Genomic DNA, 21,946 nt, shown 5'->3' on the forward strand with positions numbered 1-21,946 from the left:
GTGCTCTGTGGGCAATCTAATTTTTGTATTTGTAATTTTGGCAGAGGAAACTGGAGCCTTGGAGATGTGCTCCTTTTTATATTTTGTATGAGTCCAGTAGTATTTTTCAGGTACAGTAGAACCTCAGAGTTATGAAAACCTCGGATATGGAGGTTGTTTGTAACTCTGAACAAAACATTATGATCTTTCAAAAGTTTACAACTGCACACTGACTTAATACAGCTTTGAAACTTATTATGCAGAAGAAAAATGCTGCTTTTAACCATCTTAATTTTAATGAAACAAGCACAGAAACAGTTTCCTTACCTTGTCAAATCTTTTTTAAACTTTCCCTTTTTAAAATGGTTTACATTTAACACAGTACGGTACTGTATTTGCTTTTTTTTTTGTCTCTGTTGCTGCATCATTGCGGACTTCTGGTTCCAAATGAGACATGCGGTTGACCAGTTAGTTTATAACTAGTTGCACCATGGGTGGCAGGTATAATAGGTAGGAGAAGGCTGCTGCCGGACCCCCGGTTGCAGGGTTTGGTGGGGGAAGTTTTTGCTTTTATTATTCCCCAAGCAGGTTGCAAGGCAGCTGAGAGGCAGTATGTGCTATTCAGCTTCCTGGGTTCATCAGTAATCTACCTGGGCTCCAGCGAGATTACTGATGAACCCAGGAAGCTGAGTAGTAAACACCACCTCCTCAGCAGCCCCTGAACCTGCATGGGATATATCAAAAGCTTCAGGAAGACGCTTTTCCCTGGGGTGGCTTGGGGGGAGGTGGGGAAGGCATGGCATGGCATGACCACGACTGGTCTGGGGCACCTTCAGGCAGGTGTGTGGGGGCCCTCGGGGCACCTCCGGGCAGGGTGTCTTGGGGCTTTGGCCACAGGGAGGGGGGGCAGAACCGGGGGCTAGCCTATCCAAAGGGAGGCTCCAGCTGCCACCCATGAGTAATACACACATGCTGATTGTTGAAGAGGCTGAGACTGGAGTTTTCACTGAGGAACCTACTCTCAGGAGAACAACTTCTGATGGGGCTCCATTTTTTCCATAATTTCATGGCCAAGGAATTTGCAATAGAATTATGTTGTGAAATCTTAACTTTTATTTAAATAAATAGGGCAACCCCCTGACACAAACTCTAAGAAAACCTCCAAATGTGAACTGATACATTGTGGTCTTCCTGAGTTTGTAAGCAGACAGCTTGAAACCATAACTCATAGACAAACTTCTCCGTTCATCAGCATGGAGTATATTAACTCAAACATGTTTAAATATTAACATTAACACTTTGAAAGCTGATCCTTTTTAAGTAGAAATATTCAGCTAATGTTACCCATCGTTGTTGGAAGAAATAGCAAAATATTAGGATAAGGGACAGTATGGCTGCTGGTTATTATCATGGTTTCCACATTTGGGGAATTAGGAGTGCAGGTTCCCTTACTCCCAAGTTAAGTTGCCTCTTCCCCTATCCCATAAGGGTAGGGAAAGACAAGATGCACTCCCCCAGTACCAAAAGACTCCTGGGTACCAAAAATCTTCCATACCTTTCTCTGTGTCAAAAGTCACAGTTGTCCCCATAGTAGCGTCCAAGGGCTCCGTGGTCAATTTCTACAATGTAGTTGTGTCAATACAAAAACCTGAGGCAAACTGAAATTTGACGGTGACATAAACTGAATTTAATATCAAAATAAAAAAGGAATGGTTTACTGACTGTATTCCTTCTCCTACTTAGTTCAGTTTAAAAAAAGACCCCAACTTTTAAATTGAAGCTATTGGAGATTTTCCATTTGTTCGCAGAATTCAGCGCCAGAATGCTGCCAAAATGAAGTTGCTGCAGGATTTAGGCCCAGTTTGCTGCAGGGTATACAGGGCCTTGACTAGTATCAGTAGGAAAAATAAGATAATTATTTTTAATTACTCTGATATAAAGTTTTAATCCTTGAGTGTTTAAAATTTGTAATCCAGATTTATAGTGTGTTTTTTGGAGTTATGATTCAAATGGATTGTATAAAAATGGTGCTTATGACACAAACAGAATTTTTGGATTTATTTGTCCCTTTTGTCAGAAGTTGTCAGTTTTTTTTAAAAAAGGTTGGAAGTAGATACACAACTGTAGTAAAAACAATTCTGGTGCGGGGAGGGTAAGAGTAGATGAAAACTGGGGAAGCCTCTGCTATCCAATCTCTAAGTGCTTGTCTACATGGGGAGATTTACCTGCATATCTATACTGCTGTACTGACATAACTCTTCTGGTAATTTTCCCTCTGTATGCAAGCCCAGAGGAAAGAAATGCTTGGAGGGAAATAGGACCTAGAGTTAGTTTAAGGACACTATGGCACCATGTATAAGCTCTTAATGTCAGCATTTTTCTGTGGCTCTGAGTCCTTAAAATCCTTATTTTATCAATGTTCTGGCATTTATGCATACTATTTAGTTCTAATTTTTTTTAAAAAAATTAGTTTATTAAGGCAAAGTTAAAATAAAACCTTAGCATACTACACTGAACATTACTTATTAGTTATTCAGGATGCAAAACTGTTCTGAAGTGTCCCTAGCCTCTGTTTGCCAGAAGCTGGGAATGGACGACGGGTTGGATCACTTGATAACTAGTTGTTCTGTTTATTCCCTCTGAAGCACCTCGCATTGGCCATTGTTGGAAGACAGGATACTGGGCTATATGGACCAGTGGTCTGACCCAGTATGGCCGTGCTTATGTTCTTACAAGGTATTGAAAGAACCTGGCTAAAGATTCTGGATTGCTGATAGGGGAGTCCTCCTCTTCTGAGTATGCTAAAAAGGGTGGCTAAGTTTCTAAATACCTATCCTCTTTTTGGTGCTTCTCTTGTGTACATATCTGGTGTGAAAGCTTTCCCGTTACAAGAAGAGCCCATATTCTATTATACCGCTATTTCATAGGAGCAGGAGTTGCATTTTTCCAATAGTGTACAATACAAAGTCTAGCTGCTAACAATAAAAAAGACATTTTTAACAAAATGACAAATTAATGTAGATCCTTTACTGGAGCATTAAGTGGGGTAGGTCTGGTAATCTCTGTGACATTTTGTCATAAGATGAATCTCTTTAAGAATTTCCTGCTGCAACCCTCATTTTAATCTGTTTCCTAAGATACAGTGTCAAGGGTGATAGGCCCAACATTTGACTTGTCACTTTTATTTCTGGTAACAGATAATTCCCTTTTCCCACCTTAATGCTTCGGTACTTAAACTAACCCCTTCAGCTTCAGTACTTTAACTAAATTGCAAGGAATTCAGTACTTTAACTAATTGCAAGGAAAGAATTTGCACTCAAACTACCAAGGCATTTTTCTAAATAGGTTGGAAAATATTTAAATATACAAAGTCCTTGACAATGTGCCTCTCTAATCCTATGTGTTCCTTTTTGTTTTGAAATATGAAATTCTAAATTGGTGATTTAGTTTTATGCTGTAGAAATAAGAACCTGTTTATTCTTTTTATACAGTGAAAACAAGATGAAATTTCCATCTGCTTCTATAACCTGTACACTTAGTAAATTGAGGGTTCTGGCACTTAATCGAACTGGAGTAACATGGGCAGAGGTAATGAGCTTCTTACATTTATGAAGTAAATTGTTTTTATTTGTTAGTCATTTGGTTACATGGGTCAGTAAAAACATAATAAGGGCTTACACTTAGTGTAAGGGTGTTACACTAGATCATATAATCTTCCAAAACTGAGTCTGATCTATATTAGAGAAAAGATGCACCGGTATAATTAAATCAGTCTAAAATTCTTGTTACACTGGCATGAAACCCTGATGCGGACGCACTTAAACCAGGTTAAATTGGTAACTTGGTAAATTACTGAATTAAATAGGTTTAGTTTACCTGAAGTTTAACCTGGTTCTAATGTGTCTGCATTAGGGGTGTGTGTTTGTGCAAACTGATTTTCAGTTTGTTATACTGGTGCAACCTTTCTAATATAGATCAGAACACTGACTTTTTTAAAGTTATTTTTATGTGACTGACCCACTTTGATATAACCATATTGAGATTCTTTATGAAATGTGGTTCTGGCATCACTTTGTATAGTAGGTTTCAGAGTAACAGCCGTGTTAGTCTGTATTCGCAAAAAGAAAAGGAGTCCTTGTGGCACCTTAGAGACTAACCAATTTATTTGAGCATGAGCTTTCGTGAGCTACAGCTCACTTCATCAGATGCATACCGTGGAAACTGCAGCAGACTTTATATATACACAGAGAATATGAAACAATACCTCCTCCCACCCCACTGTCCTGCTGGTAATAGCTTATCTAAAGTGAGCAACAGGTTAGGCCATTTCCAGCACAAATCCAGGTTTTCTCACCCTCCACCCCCCCACACAAATTCACTCTCCTGCTGGTGATAGCCCATCCAAAGTGACAACTCTTTACACAATGTGCATGATAATGAAGTTAGGCCATTTCCTGCACAAATCCAGGTTCTCTCACTCCCTCACCCCCCTCCAAAAACCCACCCCCATACACACACAGACTCACTCTCCTGCTGGTAATAGCTCATCCAAACTGACCACTCTCCAAGTTTAAAACCAAGTTAAACCAGAACATCTGGGGGGGGGGGGTAGGAAAAAACAAGAGGAAATAGGCTACCTTGCATAATGACTTAGCCACTCCCAGTCTCTATTTAAGCCTAAATTAATAGTATCCAATTTGCAAATGAATTCCAATTTAGCAGTTTCTCGCTGGAGTCTGGATTTGAAGTTTCTTTGTTTTAAGATAGCGACCTTCATGTCTGTGATTGCGTGACCAGAGAGATTGAAGTGTTCTCCAACTGGTTTATGAATGTTATAATTCTTGACATCTGATTTGTGTCCATTTATTCTTTTACGTAGAGACTGTCCAGTTTGACCAATGTACATGGCAGAGGGGCATTGCTGGCACATGATGGCATAAATCACATTGGTGGATGTGCAGGTGAACGAGTCTCTGATAGTGTGGCTGATGTTATTAGGCCCTGTGGTGGTGTCCCCTGAATAGATATGTGGGCACAATTGGCAACGGGCTTTGTTGCAAGGATAAATTCCTGGGTTAGTGGTTCTGTTGTGTGGTTTGTGGTTGTTGGTGAGTATTTGCTTCAGGTTGCGGGGCTGTCTGTAGGCAAGGACTGGCCTGTCTCCCAAGATTTGTGAGAGTGTTGGGTCATCCTTTAGGATAGGTTGTAGATCCTTAATAATGCGTTGGAGGGGTTTTAGTTGGGGGCTGAAGGTGACGGCTAGTGGAGTTCTGTTATTTTCTTTGTTAGGCCTGTCCTGTAGTAGGTAACTTCTGGGAACTCTTCTGGCTCTATCAATCTGTTTCTTTACTTCCGCAGGTGGGTATTGTAGTTGTAAGAAAGCTTGACAGAGATCTTGTAGGTGTTTGTCTCTGTCTGAGGGGTTGGAGCAAATGCGGTTGTATCGCAGAGCTTGGCTGTAGACTATCAATCTGTTTCTTTACTTCCGCAGGTGGGTATTGTAGTTGTAAGAAAGCTTGACAGAGATCTTGTAGGTGTTTGTCTCTGTCTGAGGGGTTGGAGCAAATGCGTTTGTATCGCAGAGCTTGGCTGTAGACTTGGCCTAACTTCATTATCATGCACATTGTGTAAAGAGTTGTCACTTTGGATGGGCTATCACCAGCAGGAGAGTGAATTTGTGTGGGGGGGTGGAGGGTGAGAAAACCTGGATTTGTGCTGGAAATGGCCTAACCTGTTGCTCACTTTAGATAAGCTATTACCAGCAGGACAGTGGGGTGGGAGGAGGTATTGTTTCATATTCTCTGTGTATATATAAAGTCTGCTGCAGTTTCCACGGTATGCATCTGATGAAGTGAGCTGTAGCTCACGAAAGCTCATGCTCAAATAAATTGGTTAGTCTCTAAGGTGCCACAAGGACTCCTTTTCTTTTTGTATAGTAGGTGTTTTAATATGCTTGTATTTATAAAGGAGCAGACAAACATCTGGTAGTATAGAGCCTATTTCTATGAACTCAGATACAACATAGGAAAATGAAAGTCTGAGTTGTTTCCATGCATGGAAAGGTGCAAATTGCTTTTCCTGTTAGTTACCCTCGTCTTACACCTTGTGTACACTAGGAAGATGACCTGTTGCTGCCGAGGGGTATCAGCAGTGGGCGTTTTCCCTAGCATAAGCCTGGCCTAAAAGTGACAGATTAAATTGTCAACCTGCCTTTATCAGAAATAATACTGTGCATTAGATCCCATCCAGGACTAAAATAAAATCTTGAGGTTTCTAGGCTAAGCCAATTTGGCATAGTTCCACTGAAAATAGTGGAGATTTTTCAGAGCCCGGTATCTTAGAAAAAGCCTTGTTTGGCTAACCTTAGAGTTTTCCCAAGTTCTTGATTTCGTAAACCAAACATGAAAATCCAAATGGAAAATGGTGGTTCACGGAATGGGGGAAGATGGGTGACACTATCCTGAAGTTACAATTTAAATGGCAATGTTGTTGGTTCCCCTGCAGCCTTTTCTTTTTGAAATATGGATTCCAGTCCAGTAACACTGTACTGTGTGGAATCCTAGTGACTACCATCTATCTGTACTAGCAGATGAGATACAGGATCAGAGGTATAGTTACTATTAAATAGGAAGGGTTACTGAAATAAAATACGAAAGCTTATGCGCAAATATATTTGTTAGTCACGAAAGCTTATGCTCAGATAAATTTGTTAGTCTCTAAGGTGCCACAAGTCCTCCTTTTCTTTTTGCGGATACAGACTAACATGGCTGCTACTCTGAAACCTGAAATAAACAGTATTCCAGATAGCTTATTTTAGATAGTTATGGCATACTTTGAATGTGTTTTAAGTAAAATGTATATGATGCACAGATTCTGGCATATATACAGTTATACTACTAATACTAAATGAAGTTTTCCTATTAGGTTCTTCTGTGTGCTCCAGGGTGGCCAGCACTTGAAGAATTGTATCTTGCTTCCAATGATATTACAGTTTTAGAAAGGTATGAGGTTTAGCTTTAAATGCTAAAGTCATCCTTTTGTGATTAATATCCTGTATGCATAAAGTTATATGACATGTCTGATAAAAATTAAACTAAATTCCAGTTGTGGGTTAAATTACCATTACCATGGTAATCTTGCAAAGGAGATTTTAACATACTGTGTGATCTGGGACACTTGTGTGTGAACACACTGATTTTATTATACAGTTGTGTGTATATGGGTGTAAATATTTTAAAACAATTTAAAAACATAATTGCATTTTTTGTAATGCTTACAGACCCATTAACGTTCTACAGACCTTGAAATTGTTAGACCTTTCAAACAACCAATTAATTGATGGAAGTCAACTGCAGCTAATAGCATATCTTCCCAGGTAATTGTTAAAGAACTTTTACTGTAAATTTTGTCATGCTCTGTAAATTGATTCGTTCACATATGCTTAGTGGTTTGAAGCATGATAATATTGCCTTGGTAGTGAAGGTTACAGAATTTTGAAAATTAAGGTTTTTTTGCTCTTTTGTGAAGAGTATCTGAACTATTTAACATAATCTGGGGAAGGATTTAATTTTATTTTAAGATTTAATTAAAGCATGTTTTTATTAAGATATTTATGGAATTAGTGTGTGTTTTGTTTTTTTTTTTTACACAACAGTTTGAAGTTCAGATATTGCAATTATAGAGCCATATCCTAGAGAAAACCCTTTTCAGGGCAACTAGCTCTTAGAACCTGTATGGGCTTCCTATGATAAGGAGCTTTGGAGATTGCTCCTGATTTAGGGGGGCAATTCTTTGGTAGTGGATACATAATGCCAGTTGTTATTAAATGCATTAAATAACTGCATATGACCACTCCCTTCCTATATGTCCATCTGATTCTGGGAAATGAGGTTGGGCAACACACTGAATGGATTACTATTCTAATTGGGATGCAGTCAATCAGAGAAGATTTTTATAGGTGGCCATGTAGCCAAGAATGTTTAATTGGCTGGCAGCTCTTGTCTTTTAGCCATGGACATGAAAGGATCCCACAAGATTTTTCCTCTCTTCTCTCCTTCCTTCTAAAAAAAAAAGTGATTAGAGTGCGATGGAGGCAGAGCCTCACTTTTAATACCTACGATCGCACGGAAGAAGGTACTTCCACCCACCTCCTGCTCCTTTCCCAGTTAACACTAGGACGATGGCTAGACTACAGAGCCTATGTCAGCATAGCTATGCTGGCATAACCCCCTAGTGTAGATGTAGTTTACACCAACAGAAGGAGTTTTTCTGCTGGTGTAGGAACACCATCTGCGCGAATGACATTACCTATGCCAACAGACGCCCTCTTCTGTCAGCATAGCTGCTTCTACAACAGGGATTTTGTCAGCATAGCTGTGTCAGTCAGGGGCGTGGTTTTTTCACATCCTGCAGTAGCTATGCCAATACAAGTTTTAAGTATAGACCAAGCCAAAGAGTTTGTCCACACTGGGGTATTTACCAACATACCTACACTAGTATAATTATTTGCTGCTGCTGTTCCTTGTGTGGATGTTGTCTTTGTGAATTTAAAGTGCCTTTTTTTTTGGTTTAGGTTATCTTTTGTAGCGATAACATCTTGTTCCATAGATTCCTGCACAGCAGCATCTTGGTAGTTACAGTGCTGAGCTGGTGTGAAATGCCACTTTGCACTTGGGTATATGATTTAGGAAAAAATACTGTTTTCTCCCTACTCAACTTCATCTACTTCTGTGTCCATTCAAATATGTGGAACCTGATAAATGATGAGTTGCAAAGTTACTTAAACTCTTATACCAAAAATAAGGCCCATATGGGAAGGGAGCAGTAAACTATTTTAAAGAAAAAATCAAGCCATTCTGAAGATTAGTACCTCCAAAGCAAGCTGCCATTTTGAAAGCTTGGAACTCCACTGCTGTCCTTCTGTAAACTGCCTTTTAAACTTGGTTACCAGCTGTGAAGTTGGTAACAATGTTCTTTAAATCACAAGGCTTGCTGTCAAAAAGTTAACATGGGTTGTATCACATAAAAACTTTAGTATTTTTACTAAAATCTTTCTAACAGACATACTTTAACTTCTAAATTTCAGATTAGAACAACTAATTCTTTCAAACACTGGAATTTCTTCTATACGCTTTCCTGATGTTGGATTTGGTAAGTAAAGTAAGCACTGTATTATATTTCTATATTTAGATCTTCACTGATGTCTTTTAAATTTATTCTCCTTTTCCTAGGATGCAAGACTAAAATGTTTCCGTTATTACAACGTCTTGCAGTAGATGACAATAAAATATTGCAAGTAAGAAAGATTTTTGGTGACTTTCACATTTCTTTAATTTTTTGTTTAACAAGAATTTGTAAAATTGCTTTTTCATTTTCTCTGATTATGTATTATGTAATGGGAAAAAGCCTATGTCAAATTCTTTGATCAACATCTAGCTTTAGTTAGATTTTTAAAAAGCTTTTCAAAACTCAGCTTTACCAGAGAGGATTGATTTGTTTGTTTGTTTATTTATTTATTAAATACATTGCAGAGAACTCTGTTTCTGGCCTTTAGCCATTCCCATGCAATGAATGGAACCCAAACACTTCAGCATTCTTCTAGTGCTTGTGTACCTGAAAGTTAAATTGATAGACCTATAGAGTTTCACTGTTTTGTGCTTCAGTGAATTGCAAAAAGTAAACAAACAAATGGTGAAAAATTTATATTGGATTTGAAAATGGTTTTTCAGTGTTAATAGTCCACGGCGGTTATATTAGAAATAGATATAACTGGTGAAGGGAAAAACAGAACTTTATCTAGACAATGTCCCGTCTGTGCTCTGGAAGAAAACATAAAATCATCACTGATAAAGTTTGCAGATGACCCGGAAATGGTAAATAACGAAGAGGACAGGTCACTGATTCGAGCGGTCTGGGTTGCTTGGTAAACTGGATGCAAGCAAATAATATGCGTTTTAATACAGCTAAATGTAAATGCGTACATCTAGGAACAAAGGATGTAGGCTATACTTACGTGATGGGGGCCTCTATCCTGGGAAGTAGTGACTTTGAAAAAGATTAGGGGTCATGGTAGATAATCAGCTGAATATATAAGCTCCCAAAAGAGCTAATGGGATACTTGGATGCACAAACGGGACTTTTGATTATGAGTAGAGAAGTTATTTTACTTCTGTTTGGCACTGGTGCAACTACTGCTGCTATACTGTGTCCAGTTCTGGTGCCTACGATTCAAGTAGGATGTTGAGGAATTGGAGGGGTTCAGGAACAGCCATGAGAATGATTAAAGGATTAAAAACTATGCCTGTGATAGACTCAAAGAGCTGAATCTAAGTAGCTTAATAAAGGGAAGGCTAAGGGGTGACATGATTAGTCTATAAGAATTGACATGGGGAACAAATATTTAATAATGGACTCTTCAGTCTAGCAGAGAAACATAACACAACCCAATGGCTGGAAGTTGAAGCTAGACTAATTCAGACTGAAAGTAAGGTGTTCATTTTTTTACTGAGGGTAATTAGCCATTGGAACAATTTACTAAGGGTCATGGTGGATTCTCCATCACTGACCATTTTAAAATCAAGATTGGATTTTTTTTCTAAAAGATCTGCTCTAGGAATTATTTTGAGGAAGTTCTGTGTTATACAGATGGTCGGATGAGATGATTGCAATGGTCCCTTCTCTCCTTGGAATCCATGACTTGTCTAGTATAGTGTAGGTATTTCCCACGGTGTCTGACTTGTCATATGGAGGACTGTGAGATAGATGAATTTACCATTTCTGCAGAATAGCTCTGTGATACTGTCCATTTGTTTGAAGTACGAGCCTGAATCATGATTTTCCCAGTTAGTAGTGCCACATACTATTACTCAGTCATTGAACAATTTCAATTTGAAGCTGGGACAAGAAGTTAAAAGCAGGTAAGGACTGCAATTCTAAAATCTTAGAGACTTGCACAGTTTAGTGTGGGAAGAATTGTGGCTTTAGCATTAATAACAGTAGTGTTTTGGTGATGTGGTTTTGTTTTTTACTCTTTTCTCCATTCCAAGCAATGGTGTCATGTGGCTAGCAATGTTTACTCTTTTATTCTTCCTCCAGTGATGATGTATTTGAGGCCGAGGACAAAGGCCTTCGTCAGATGTTGTCTAGCCTCTTGATACAGGCTGCTGTTTTCTGCCAGTTTTCTTGCTCTGGCAGTTAGAGGGGCACCAGAAAGTTAAGCCCAACTGGTTTCTAAATTGCTTGTCCTATGCAATACTATTTTCTCCTCCCAAGTTACCGAAATGCAGTCAAATAAGAAACTTGTCATTACTCAAAAAGCAAAAGTCTCATGAGTTGCCATGACTGGGCAACAAAATGGCAGATGAAATTCAGTGTTGATAAATACAAAGTAGTGCACATTGGGGGAAAAAAAAACCCACTATACATATAAAATGATGGGGTCTAAATTAGCTGTTACCCCTCAAGAAAGATTTTGGAGTAATTGTGGATAGTTGTCTGAAAACATCCATTCAGTGTGCAGCGGCAGTCAAAAAAGCAAACAGAATGTTGGGAATCATTAGGAAAGGGATAGATAATAAGACAGAAAATATCACAACGCTTCTATATAAATGCATGGTATGCCCACATCTTGAACACTGCATGCAAATTTGGTTACCCCATCTCAAAAAAGATACATTGGAATTGGAAAAGGTATAGAAAAGGAGAACAAAAATGATTAGGTGTATAAGAACAGCTTCCATATGATGAGAGATTAATAAGATTGGGACTTTTCAGCTTGGGAAAGAGATGACTAAGGGGGGATATGATAGAGGTCTATAAAATCATGACTGGTGTGGAGAAAGTAAATAAGGAAATGTTATTTACTCCTTCTCACAACACAAGAACTAGGGGTCACCGAATGAAATTAATAGGCAGCAGGTTTAAAACAAAAGGTAGTATTTTTTCACACAGTGCACAGTCAACCTGTGGAACTCATTGTCAGAGGATGTTGTGAAGGCCAAGACTCTAACAGGGCTCAAAAAACAGTTAGATAAGTTCATGGAGGATAGGTCCATCAATGGCTATTAACCAGGATGGGTAGGGATGCAAATCCATGCTCTGAAGCGTCCCTAGACTCTTTGGGCCAGATGCTGGGAATGGGTGACAGGGGATGGATCACTTGATGATTACCTGTTCTGTTCATTCCCTCTGGGGCACCTGCTGTTGGCCATTGTTGGAACACAGGATACTGTGCTAGATGGACCATTGGTCTGACGATTCTTAAGTTCTTATTCATGGTTTTCTCCATTGCCTTTCTAAGTGAAACATTACTCTTGTGCTACCAGCTTATCACATTTCTTATTTGATGAAGGAAATTGCATCATCATTGCTTTTGTGAAAGGCACGTGTACAAAAGACCTATTTATATTATACCTATACTCTCCCGAAAAAGGATATGAAGGTACTAGGGCTGTCAAGCAATTAAAAGTATTCATCTCACGATTAAACAATAATAGAATACTATTTAAATATTCTTGGATGTTTTCTACATTTTCAAATATGTTGTTTTCAGTTACAACACAGAATACAAAGTGTACAGAGATCACTTTATTTTTTTATTACAAATATTTGCACTGTAAAAAACAAAATAGTATTTTTCAATTCACCTAATACAAGTTATAGTACAATCTCTTTATCATGAAAGTTGAACTTACAAATGTAGAATTATGTACCAAAAAAACCTGCATTCAAAAACAAAACAATCTAAAACTTTAGAGCCTAAAAGTCTGCTCAGTCCTACTTCTTGTTCAGCCAATCACTCAGACAAACAAGTTTGTTTATATTTTCAGGAGATAATGCTGCCCGCTTCTTGTTTACAATGTCACCTGAAAGTGAGAACAGGTATTCAGATGGCTCTGTTGTAGTTGGTGTTGCAAGGTATTTAAGTGCCAGATGAGCTAAAGATTCATATGTTCCTTCATTCGTCAACCACCATTCCAGAGGACGTGTCCATGCTGATGACGGGTTCGGCTCAATAACGATCCAAAGCAGTGCGCACCCACACATGTTCATTTTCATCATCTGAGTCTGAAGCCACCAGCAGAAGGTTGGTTTTCTTTTTTGGTGGTTCGGGTTCTGTAATTTCTACATCGGAGTGTTGCTCTTTTAAGACTTTTATGAAAGCATGCTCCACGCCTCGTCCCTCTCAGATTTTGGACAGCACTTCAGAGTCTTAAACCGTGGGTCGAGTGCTGTAGCTATCTTTAGAAATCTCACATTGGTACCTTCTTTGAGTTTTGTCAAATCTGCAGTAAAAGCGTTCTGAAAATGAACAACGTGCTGGGTCATCATACGAGACTGCTGTAATATGAAATATATGGCAGAATGTGGGTAAAACAGAGCAGGAGACATTCAATTCTCCCCCAAGGAGTTCAGTCACAAATTTAATTAACACATTTTTTTAACTAGTGTCATCGACATGGAAGCATGTCCTCTGGAATGGTGGCCAAAGCATGAAGGGGCATATGAATTTTTAGTATATCTGGCACGTAAATACCTTGCAATGCCGGCTATAAAAGTGTGATGCAAACACCTGTTCTCACTTTCAGGTGTCATTGTAAATAAGAAGCGGGCAGCATTATCTCCCGTACATGTAAACAAACTTGTTTATCTTAGCAATTGACTGAACAAGAAGTAGGACTGAGTGGACTTGTAGGCTCTGAAGTTTTACATTGTTTTGTTTTTGAGTGCATTTATGTAACTCAAAATTCTAAATTTGTAAGATGCTCTTTCACGATAAAGAGATTGCACTACAGTACTTGTATGAGATGAATTGAAAAATACTATTTCTTTTATCATTTTTTTACAGTGCAAATATTTGTAGTAAAAAGTGAACACTGTACATTTTGCATTCTGTGTTGTAATTGTTGTAAATCCATACATATGAATATGTAAAAAAAACACCCAAAATATTTAAATTTCAATTGGTATTCTATTGTTAACAGTGTAATTAAAACGGCAATTAATCAAGATTAATTTTTTTAATCGCAGTTGATTTTTTTGAGTTAATCGCGTGAGATAACTGCGATTAATCGAAAACCCTAGAAGGGACCCATGCTGAAAGGTGCTTTATGTCCTCCTCTCCTGTTCACTTAACCATGATTGATTAATAATGAGTTACAATTATTATTATGGTAGTGCCTATAGGCCAGCCAGGAGTGTTCAGACTGTGCAGGCAGAGGCCCTGCCCTGCCCTGCCGAGCTTATCTGCTAATTAGACCAGACTGACACAGGGTGGGGGAAGCAGAGTGAACAATGTGATGGTGGCAAATGGCAGGTTAGTTTCATGATTTTTTTTTTTGGGGGCGGGAGGGGAGGGGGGTGGTTTATTTAGGATGGATTTAGCTAAATGGAAAGAAAAGGGAAGGGGGCGAGGGGATGGGGCAAGGGAGTAGAGAGTGAGAGGGGTGGGTGTGGAGTGAAGCTAAGATGAAGAGACTGAGGGAGAGGGAGTGTTTGAGCAAACAGCTAGTGAGCAGAGAAAGTTTCAACTGTAGGAAATTCTTGGAATGCCTATCATAGAATATCAGGGTTGGAAGGGACCCCAGAAGGTCATCTAGTCCAACCCCCTGCTCGAAGCAGGACCAATTCCCAGTTAAATCATCCCAGCCAGGGCTTTGTCAAGCCTGACCTTGAAAACCTCTAAGGAAGGAGATTCTACCACCTGCCTAGGCAACACATTCCAGTGTTTCACCACCCTCATAGTGAAAAAGTTTTTCCTAATATCCAATCTAAACCTCCCCCACTGCAACTTGAGACCATTACTCCTCGTTCTGAAATCTGCTACCATTGAGAACAGTCTAGAGCCATCCTTTTGGAACCCCCTTTCAGGTAGTTGAAAGCAGCTATCAAATCCCCCCTCATTCTTCTCTTCTGCAGACTAAACAATCCCAGCTCCCTCAGCCTCTCCTCGTAAGTCATGTGTTCTAGACCCCTAATCATTTTTGTTGCCCTTCGCTGGACTCTCTCCAATTTATCCACATCCTTCTTGTAGTGTAGTGTAGCCTAGAGGTCCCTGCTTTGGCTGTTTCGTCCTCAACTGGCTGGAGTCTTTGGCTGGCTCCTCTCTGCAGTTTTCCCCTGAGGTCAGATGTGAGGGGCACCACCTGGGTCCTAGTGCCCCCATAATGTGGTAGGGGCATCGTCTCTTTAGTGGAAGTAGAGGATGTTCAGCACTTTTCAGGGTTGGGCTTTGAGGTTGTCATTCCAATTTACTCAAAGGTTAATTGGGAACTGGACCACGTGACCTTTGATAGCAAGGCTTACAGGATACCAAAAGAAAGTGTTGTATCCTGAGAGGTATGTTTCTTTGATCTGAATTATTCTTTTAAGGATTACAATGTTCTTGTGGTTAAAATGATTCATTAAGCTAAACCAATGACAAAATATGATCACGCCTGATGTGCAGTTCCTTGAGCATTAAGTTGGATAGGAATTAGGTGACTGCTAGGGAGTATAGATGCACTACTACTGTTTGGGTGCCCTTTTAAATTATTGGGAAAGCTTGTATTTTCTATATAGATATATTAACTTAACTGTAGTTAGAAATTGGCAAAATCATTGCTCACTAAATGTACATGTTGAGAATGAATTGGATCTCTTTTCTGATAAATTACAATTAAATACAAATGCTCATGTTCCAGAAGTGGCATTATAATACAATAGATGCTTGTTTGCAGCAACACCTTGTAAGAGCAACCGCCACATACAAGCACCATTTCCCCAAGGAACACTTTCACTACTATGAATTGTCGACACTCCCCATAACAGCAACAGCTGCTTAGGAGTAACATAGCAAAAGGGCACTGATATAGTGCTACTAATGAACGCCTACTGTAATTATCTTTAGGTCACAGCTACATTGCTCTTTCCAATCCCTCTCCATGGTTTGAGAGCTTGGAAATGTTAAGTTCAAATGAACCCTATCACTTTTCAGCCTACCCATAACATAATCTGCCTTCATCTCAAATTCTCTTATTCACTTACCTAGCTTCTTTAAACTCAGTCATCAAGAGGCCAAATCTGCTGAACTATCTCTAATTCCTGAACTCCACTTTCCTATCCCTTCTTAATTTATACATTATGCACATGCATGCTGTACCTACTCATCCTTCCTAGACCTTTATTTTTTTCTCATCAATTCATCATCCATGACCATATGTTACAAACTTTCTCTTTTCAGTTGACCTTTCATATCTTGATCCTGATCATCTGTCTCTAACCTGCTCTGTTAGAGTATGTCTACATGGCAGTTAGACACCGCAGCTGGCCTGTGCCAGCTGACTTGGGCTCATGGGGCTGCTTAATTGTGGTGCAGATGTTTGGGCCCAGCTGCAGCCTGAACTCTGGGACCATCCCATCTCACAGGCTCCTAGAACTCAGGCTGCAGCCCGAGACCAAACGTCTGCACTGCAGTTAAACAGGCCTGCAGCCCAAGCCCCAGGAGCCTGAGTCAGCTGACATGCGCCAGCCCTGGATTTCTAATTGCAGTGTAGACCTAGCCTAGGCCCCTGCTGTACCTTCTCCAGCATGATTCCCTGCAATTCTAGTCTCTCTTCACCATCTAACCCTGCACAGAACATTGCTACCTCTTGCATCACGTGATCCCCCAGTATAATATTAAATTAATGGGTTTCTATAGCCAGTCATGCTCTGAATGCATTGGCTAGGAGGCACTTCAAAATTAAAATGGACAGAAAGCCCTCAAAATAATTGAACTGTGCCACGGAAAGCAATGTCACATCTAGGCCAAGCTTACACCTCAATTCCAGGAATCTCTACATACAATGAACAGAAAGCCTTTCTGGAATGCTGATGTTCTAATATGCATCAATAATTTACACCCACTGAACACTCCCTGCATGTCCTGTTTGCTTTGCCACCGGTTTATCTTTCAGTTCCTTCAAAGGTGTCTTTCATTTTTATAAGCTAAGTGAAGTAAGATGAAAGTGGCATTCAGTAAAGTAGGTTGTGTTGAAATTCAAACAAAAAAAAAAAGATTAGGGTCGGCTAACAGAAGAGAAGCGTCACTGGTGATGGTCATTGTGTGGGTAGAGTCTGTCAGGACTGTGTGCTGTTTTGTTCAGACATTTTTCTTTTTTTAAAAAAATCCAGTTTTGCAATTCTTTCCCCTTTTCACTCCAGTGGTCATTTATCAATGAGCTTGATAAACTGCAGTGTTTGCAGTCACTGCACTGTCAGAATAACCCTTTGATGGGCACAGAGAAGAACCCAGAGACAGTGAGACAGCTTATCATTGCCAAAATAGGCCAATTAAAGGTTCTGAACAAATCTGAGGTATGTGGTGGGTTTTTTTTTTCTCAACTAATCACAAAAAAAGTTCTGGAAAAAGTGTCACTGTAAAAGCATTTGGAAAGTGGGAGGGTGTCTGAGGTTTCTTCCTTTGTCTGAATGAATGCATGTGTATCGCTGGAAATCTTCACTTTGAAAATGGACAGAGTCAGGAAACCCTGGATTCTGTTCCTGGCTTTGCCATTAATTCATTGTAACCTTGGGCAAGACACTTAAGGTAAATTTTTCAAAAATACCTAAGTCCTGTAGATGTCAGAAATGGATCTTTCTCCCCCAACTTAGGACTTAAATAGGTTTAATAAAACCATTTAAAGTAAATTGCCATTTTTCTTTCCCCCTTTTCAGGTCAGAAATTATAACATATGTACACATTACAACCTCGGTGTTGTCCTTTTCAAAATACAGTATCATTGTATTAATTGATGCTGGGAGATCTTGAAAATAAAAAGAGAACTTTCAAAACCCCATGACTTGTTCCATATTTAAGAAATCATTTAGCTCTGAGCTTTCATGCCTCATGATATTGTTTTCAGACTGTACTCTGAGCGCACTGATGACATTGACTAAACTGAGTCTGAATCAGTTGTGGAAGTTGAGATTTTTTCAGACTCTTTGCAGTTTTATAAGGTGCTGAACATACAAGTAACTAATATCTAGCAATCTTGTCTTTTGAAGGACCCTGAACTTGGGTTTTTTGGAAATGTAGCTTAGTGACACAGTAAGTGTTTTGTACTTGTCAATATAGATCTTTCCTGATGAAAGAAAGGGAGCAGAGCTTGACTATCGCAAAATGTTTGGCAATGACTGGATAACGGCTGGTGGAAATCAGAATCCAGACAAAGACAGACCAAATGAGGAATTTCTTGCTGCTCATCCTAGGTACCAGTTACTCTGCCTTAGTAAGTACAGTGGAGGTGAAATGAAAATTTCCTTGCTTTGGTATTATGTATGTTCTGATGTTTTCAGTGGACAGGGGTGGCAGAGATCTTTTAATTATTTGTCCTTCTGTTCTGGGGGCCCCCTTTATTTTTTCAACTTACCATATTTGAAGAGAAAGGAAGAAAACAAATCAAGGTCAAGCAATATAAGGACCTTTCTGCCCACGTGCTCCTACTGGTTTGGAAAAGGCCAGTGTGCAGGACAGTAAACGGTCCTGTAGTCATTATCCCAATCTCCAGCGTTACTGCTTCTAATCAGTTCCAAAACGGCCCTCTGACACTGCCACTCTGCTCCTTTCCCTTTAAGTTTATAGTTTTTTCAGGACAGAAATATCCTTAAGTTGTCATACTCAGTGCCGTGCTGCAGGTCATGATTTCCACCGCAAAAAAGTCCTGTACTGTCTGCGCAGTAAGGCAAACTGACTTTAAGGAGCTATTTACAGCCCACCTGCCTACCAGGACCTTCTGGTCAATTTCTAAGGGGTCTCCCCGTAAGAACATGAGAGGGGCCATACTGGAGCAGACCAATGATCCATCTAGCACAGTGGCCAATGCCAGGTGCTTCAGAGGGAATGAATGGAAAGGGCAATCATCAAGTGATCCATTCTCTGTGGACCATTCTCAGCTTCTGGCAAACAGACTAGGGACACTCGGAGCATAAGGTTGCATCCCTGTCCTTCTTAATGACTGTTAGTAACTGTTTCCAGAAATTTCAGCCAAAGGAGCACTCCACTAGGCTGGAGATATGATCCTATGCCCTGGCAGCTCCTCCAACAATCTGTAGGTTAAGTGATTTGAATTTCTTGTAAGACAAGGAGATTCTGTAGAGTTAATCAAATAGCTCCTTGTGTATGTTGTCTTCTGATTTCTTGCATATCCAGCCAAATTCTATTCCTTCATTTCCCATTAAGTAAGTAGCTCCTTGTTCCATTTTCCTTCAGTATCTATAGTGGCAGTGTCTATATACTGTCCCTGATTATATCCCACTACAGTAAAGAGACAGATGTAGGAGAGGCTGCCTTCTCAGTCAGTCAGTTTTTCAGTTCGCAAAGGGCTTGTGGTGTCCAGTTCCTCAGACTGATCTTTGAATTACATTGCTCTGTCTTGCTGTTAAATTGTGACCCTTACGTTTGTGCTGCAGTTCCTTGGCCCTGCTTTACAACTACCTTCTTGCTTGGTTTTCTTTAATTAGTCCATAACATTGTTCAGATATATGCTATTACAAATACACAAAGCAGAGAAGCATGCTGGCCACAGCTACACACAGACTGTGTTTGTTCCTGGGTTGCTCTCACTGCTCCTAAGAAATGGATGTGAGCTGGAAAAGTGTTCTGGGTTCTGACAAACATGAATACTTCAGGCATCCTATTTTGCTTTTTAAAGGCCGAGTATTCAAGTTGCTGTTCCATGCTAAACAATCTTCTCAATAAGCCTCTGTTTTTTAAAAAGGTTATTATTGAAAATAAGTGAAATTATTCTCAGTATTATTATGTTTACAGGAGTTGAGATCTGCTAATTGATGTTTTTAGCTCACAGCACTGCAGGAGCCCAGCTACTGAGCTGCTTGACTCTGGAAAGCAGGACTGCTTAGCTTCTATGGAAGAATAACAGTGAGAGGCAGTAGAGTTTCATGGTCATTGCATGATCTGGATACCATGTTGTCCCACAGATGATTACTGGGAAGTTTTCCTATGTGATGACTTAAACCAGAGAAAGATATTTCAGCTAAAATTCTACACAACTTTCTTTTGTTTTTACCTTCTGTTTCCCGCTAATCTAGTTTGTTAATTCCATTTTTGTGTGTTTTTTAACAGAATATGGTGCTCCTGAAGAAGGTGAATTGAAACGACAACAGCCTTTCGTTCTGAAAAATCAGCTGCTAAGTAAGAGGCCAGAAATTAATAAAATTATATATTTTGCATTTAAAATACTCTCCCTGAAGTAGTAAGGAAGAGGTGCTTTAAGTACCTTTGAAGCCAATTTGTACACCAAAAAGGAACAGTAAAGGGCACAAAAATTGCCTTCCACTTCATCTTGAAGTTGAATACACTTCCCAGAAACAAACTGATAGTAAATGTTTTAGGGATGTATTTCCAGCTTTATTAGCATGGCATGTGTCAGGATCTCCCTTGTAAAGGTTCCTCGGACAGCCTTAACTCTGGTCCCATGTAGCTGCTTTGCAGACTGTACAACTGTGACTTATCTGGATGTATTACTTTTTGAGACATCAGTGAATTTTGGACAGTATGATCCCTGCAGACTTTCAGGATATAGCAGGGAGGGTGAATAGGAAGTATTATAACCATGGTATGCTTTAAGGATTGGTAGGGTAGACTGGGCTACTTTGGTCCCTCATGTCCCCTTATCCCCCATATGCATGCCAGAAAACACTATGATCCATGGGGGAGGAATAGCTCAGTGTTTGAGCATTGGCCTGCTAAACCCACAGTTGTGAGTTCAATCCTTGAGGGGGCTATTTAGGGATCTGGGCCAAAAATTGGGGATTGGACTAGATGACCTCCTGAGGTCCCTTCCAACCCTGATATTCTATGATTCTAAGGTCTGTGAGAGCTAGTAGTTACAGCCTGCCTTGGGCTATGGAGCTAAGATCCAAGAGTCAGAATCCTGTCAGATTAATATCTTCAGAGACTCAGCCTTACAGTTGAATGTAATTATCCTTGCCTTTCCAACCAGAGCATTTTTAAATTTTGAGGTAGGGAGGCAGGCTCCAGCCAGGATTGATTTAGCCAGTCTAATGGGAAACAAAAGCTTTCATTCTGCTGACTTGAACGGAAGTCCTAAATCAGGGGTACTTCTGTCAATCACATTTAAAAACCTTGGTATGTGGAAGGGCATTTATATATATAAATTTATTTTTAAAAATGCTGCCTAATATTCAACAACCTCCCTTTTTATTGGGGGCTTGGGAGAATGGCAGCCTGGGTTTTAGCTTTCTGGGATGTGCATTCTGAACTGAGCAAAAAAAAAATCATGTCCCTCGCGGGGGGGGGGGGGGGGGGAGAGGAATGACTTTAGAACATTTGATCCATCCTAACTGGCATATTCACTGTTTGTGTTTTGCAGTTCACTTACTAAGTTGGAATTCCCTGCAGGATTTATGCAAATTGTATTCACACTTAAAGAAACAGAAATTAGATCCACTGGTACCAGGCATTAAAGTTCATATAATGAAACTGTACTCAAACTTCAGTTACACTTCTCATTGTGACTGACTTTGTCTAATTTTTTTTAAAGCTTTGACAATTAAATGTCCAGACCAACCGGATCAGAAACCCATAGAGAAGAAACTACCAGGTAAGAACAGGAATGTTAATTGTTTGTTTCAATGCCTCAGCAGTTCCTTTGTGGTCTTTCCCCCTCCCCCTTTTTTTAAATGCTCCCTTTCCTGAAGTAATCTGGAGGCAGCTGCTTCAGAATGCAAGAATGCTGCTGAGAGGAGGCAAAGACCAACTTCTTCTCTTTACTGGGGCTAGTTTTTGGTGGAGGAGTTGCTAGCAGGATATGCAACCTTTCACCTCAAGGTTAGTAATGACAGTCATTACCATATGATGGCTGTACAGTAACATGTGGAAAACAAGCTATAGTCAGTCCAGTTCCTAGCGGATGCTTATATATCACAAGACTTAAGTTGGCACTGAGTGGCCAATGACGAATTCGCA

At 39.7% G+C, this 21,946-nt stretch overlaps 1 protein-coding gene across 4 annotated transcripts in view; it reads left to right on the top strand.

Annotated features, from left to right (window-relative positions):
• The window catches only part of TBCE (tubulin folding cofactor E), a 54,854-nt gene that overhangs the window by 31,039 nt on the left and 1,869 nt on the right, over positions 1–21,946 (top strand). For 2 of the 4 annotated variants that reach the window (XM_077813431.1, XM_077813434.1), the window contains 9 exons: positions 3,471–3,567; positions 6,904–6,980; positions 7,259–7,354; positions 9,065–9,129; positions 9,210–9,274; positions 17,161–17,313; positions 18,074–18,227; positions 20,081–20,149; positions 21,522–21,581. In XM_077813431.1, the coding sequence (XP_077669557.1) occupies positions 3,471–3,567; positions 6,904–6,980; positions 7,259–7,354; positions 9,065–9,129; positions 9,210–9,274; positions 17,161–17,313; positions 18,074–18,227; positions 20,081–20,149; positions 21,522–21,581 (836 nt within the window). The other 2 variants (XM_077813432.1, XM_077813435.1) reach the window with 2 other exon arrangements.

The sequence above is a fragment of the Eretmochelys imbricata genome, chromosome 3, assembly GCF_965152235.1.
Source record: "Eretmochelys imbricata isolate rEreImb1 chromosome 3, rEreImb1.hap1, whole genome shotgun sequence".
Classification (NCBI taxonomy): Eukaryota; Metazoa; Chordata; order Testudines; family Cheloniidae; genus Eretmochelys; species Eretmochelys imbricata.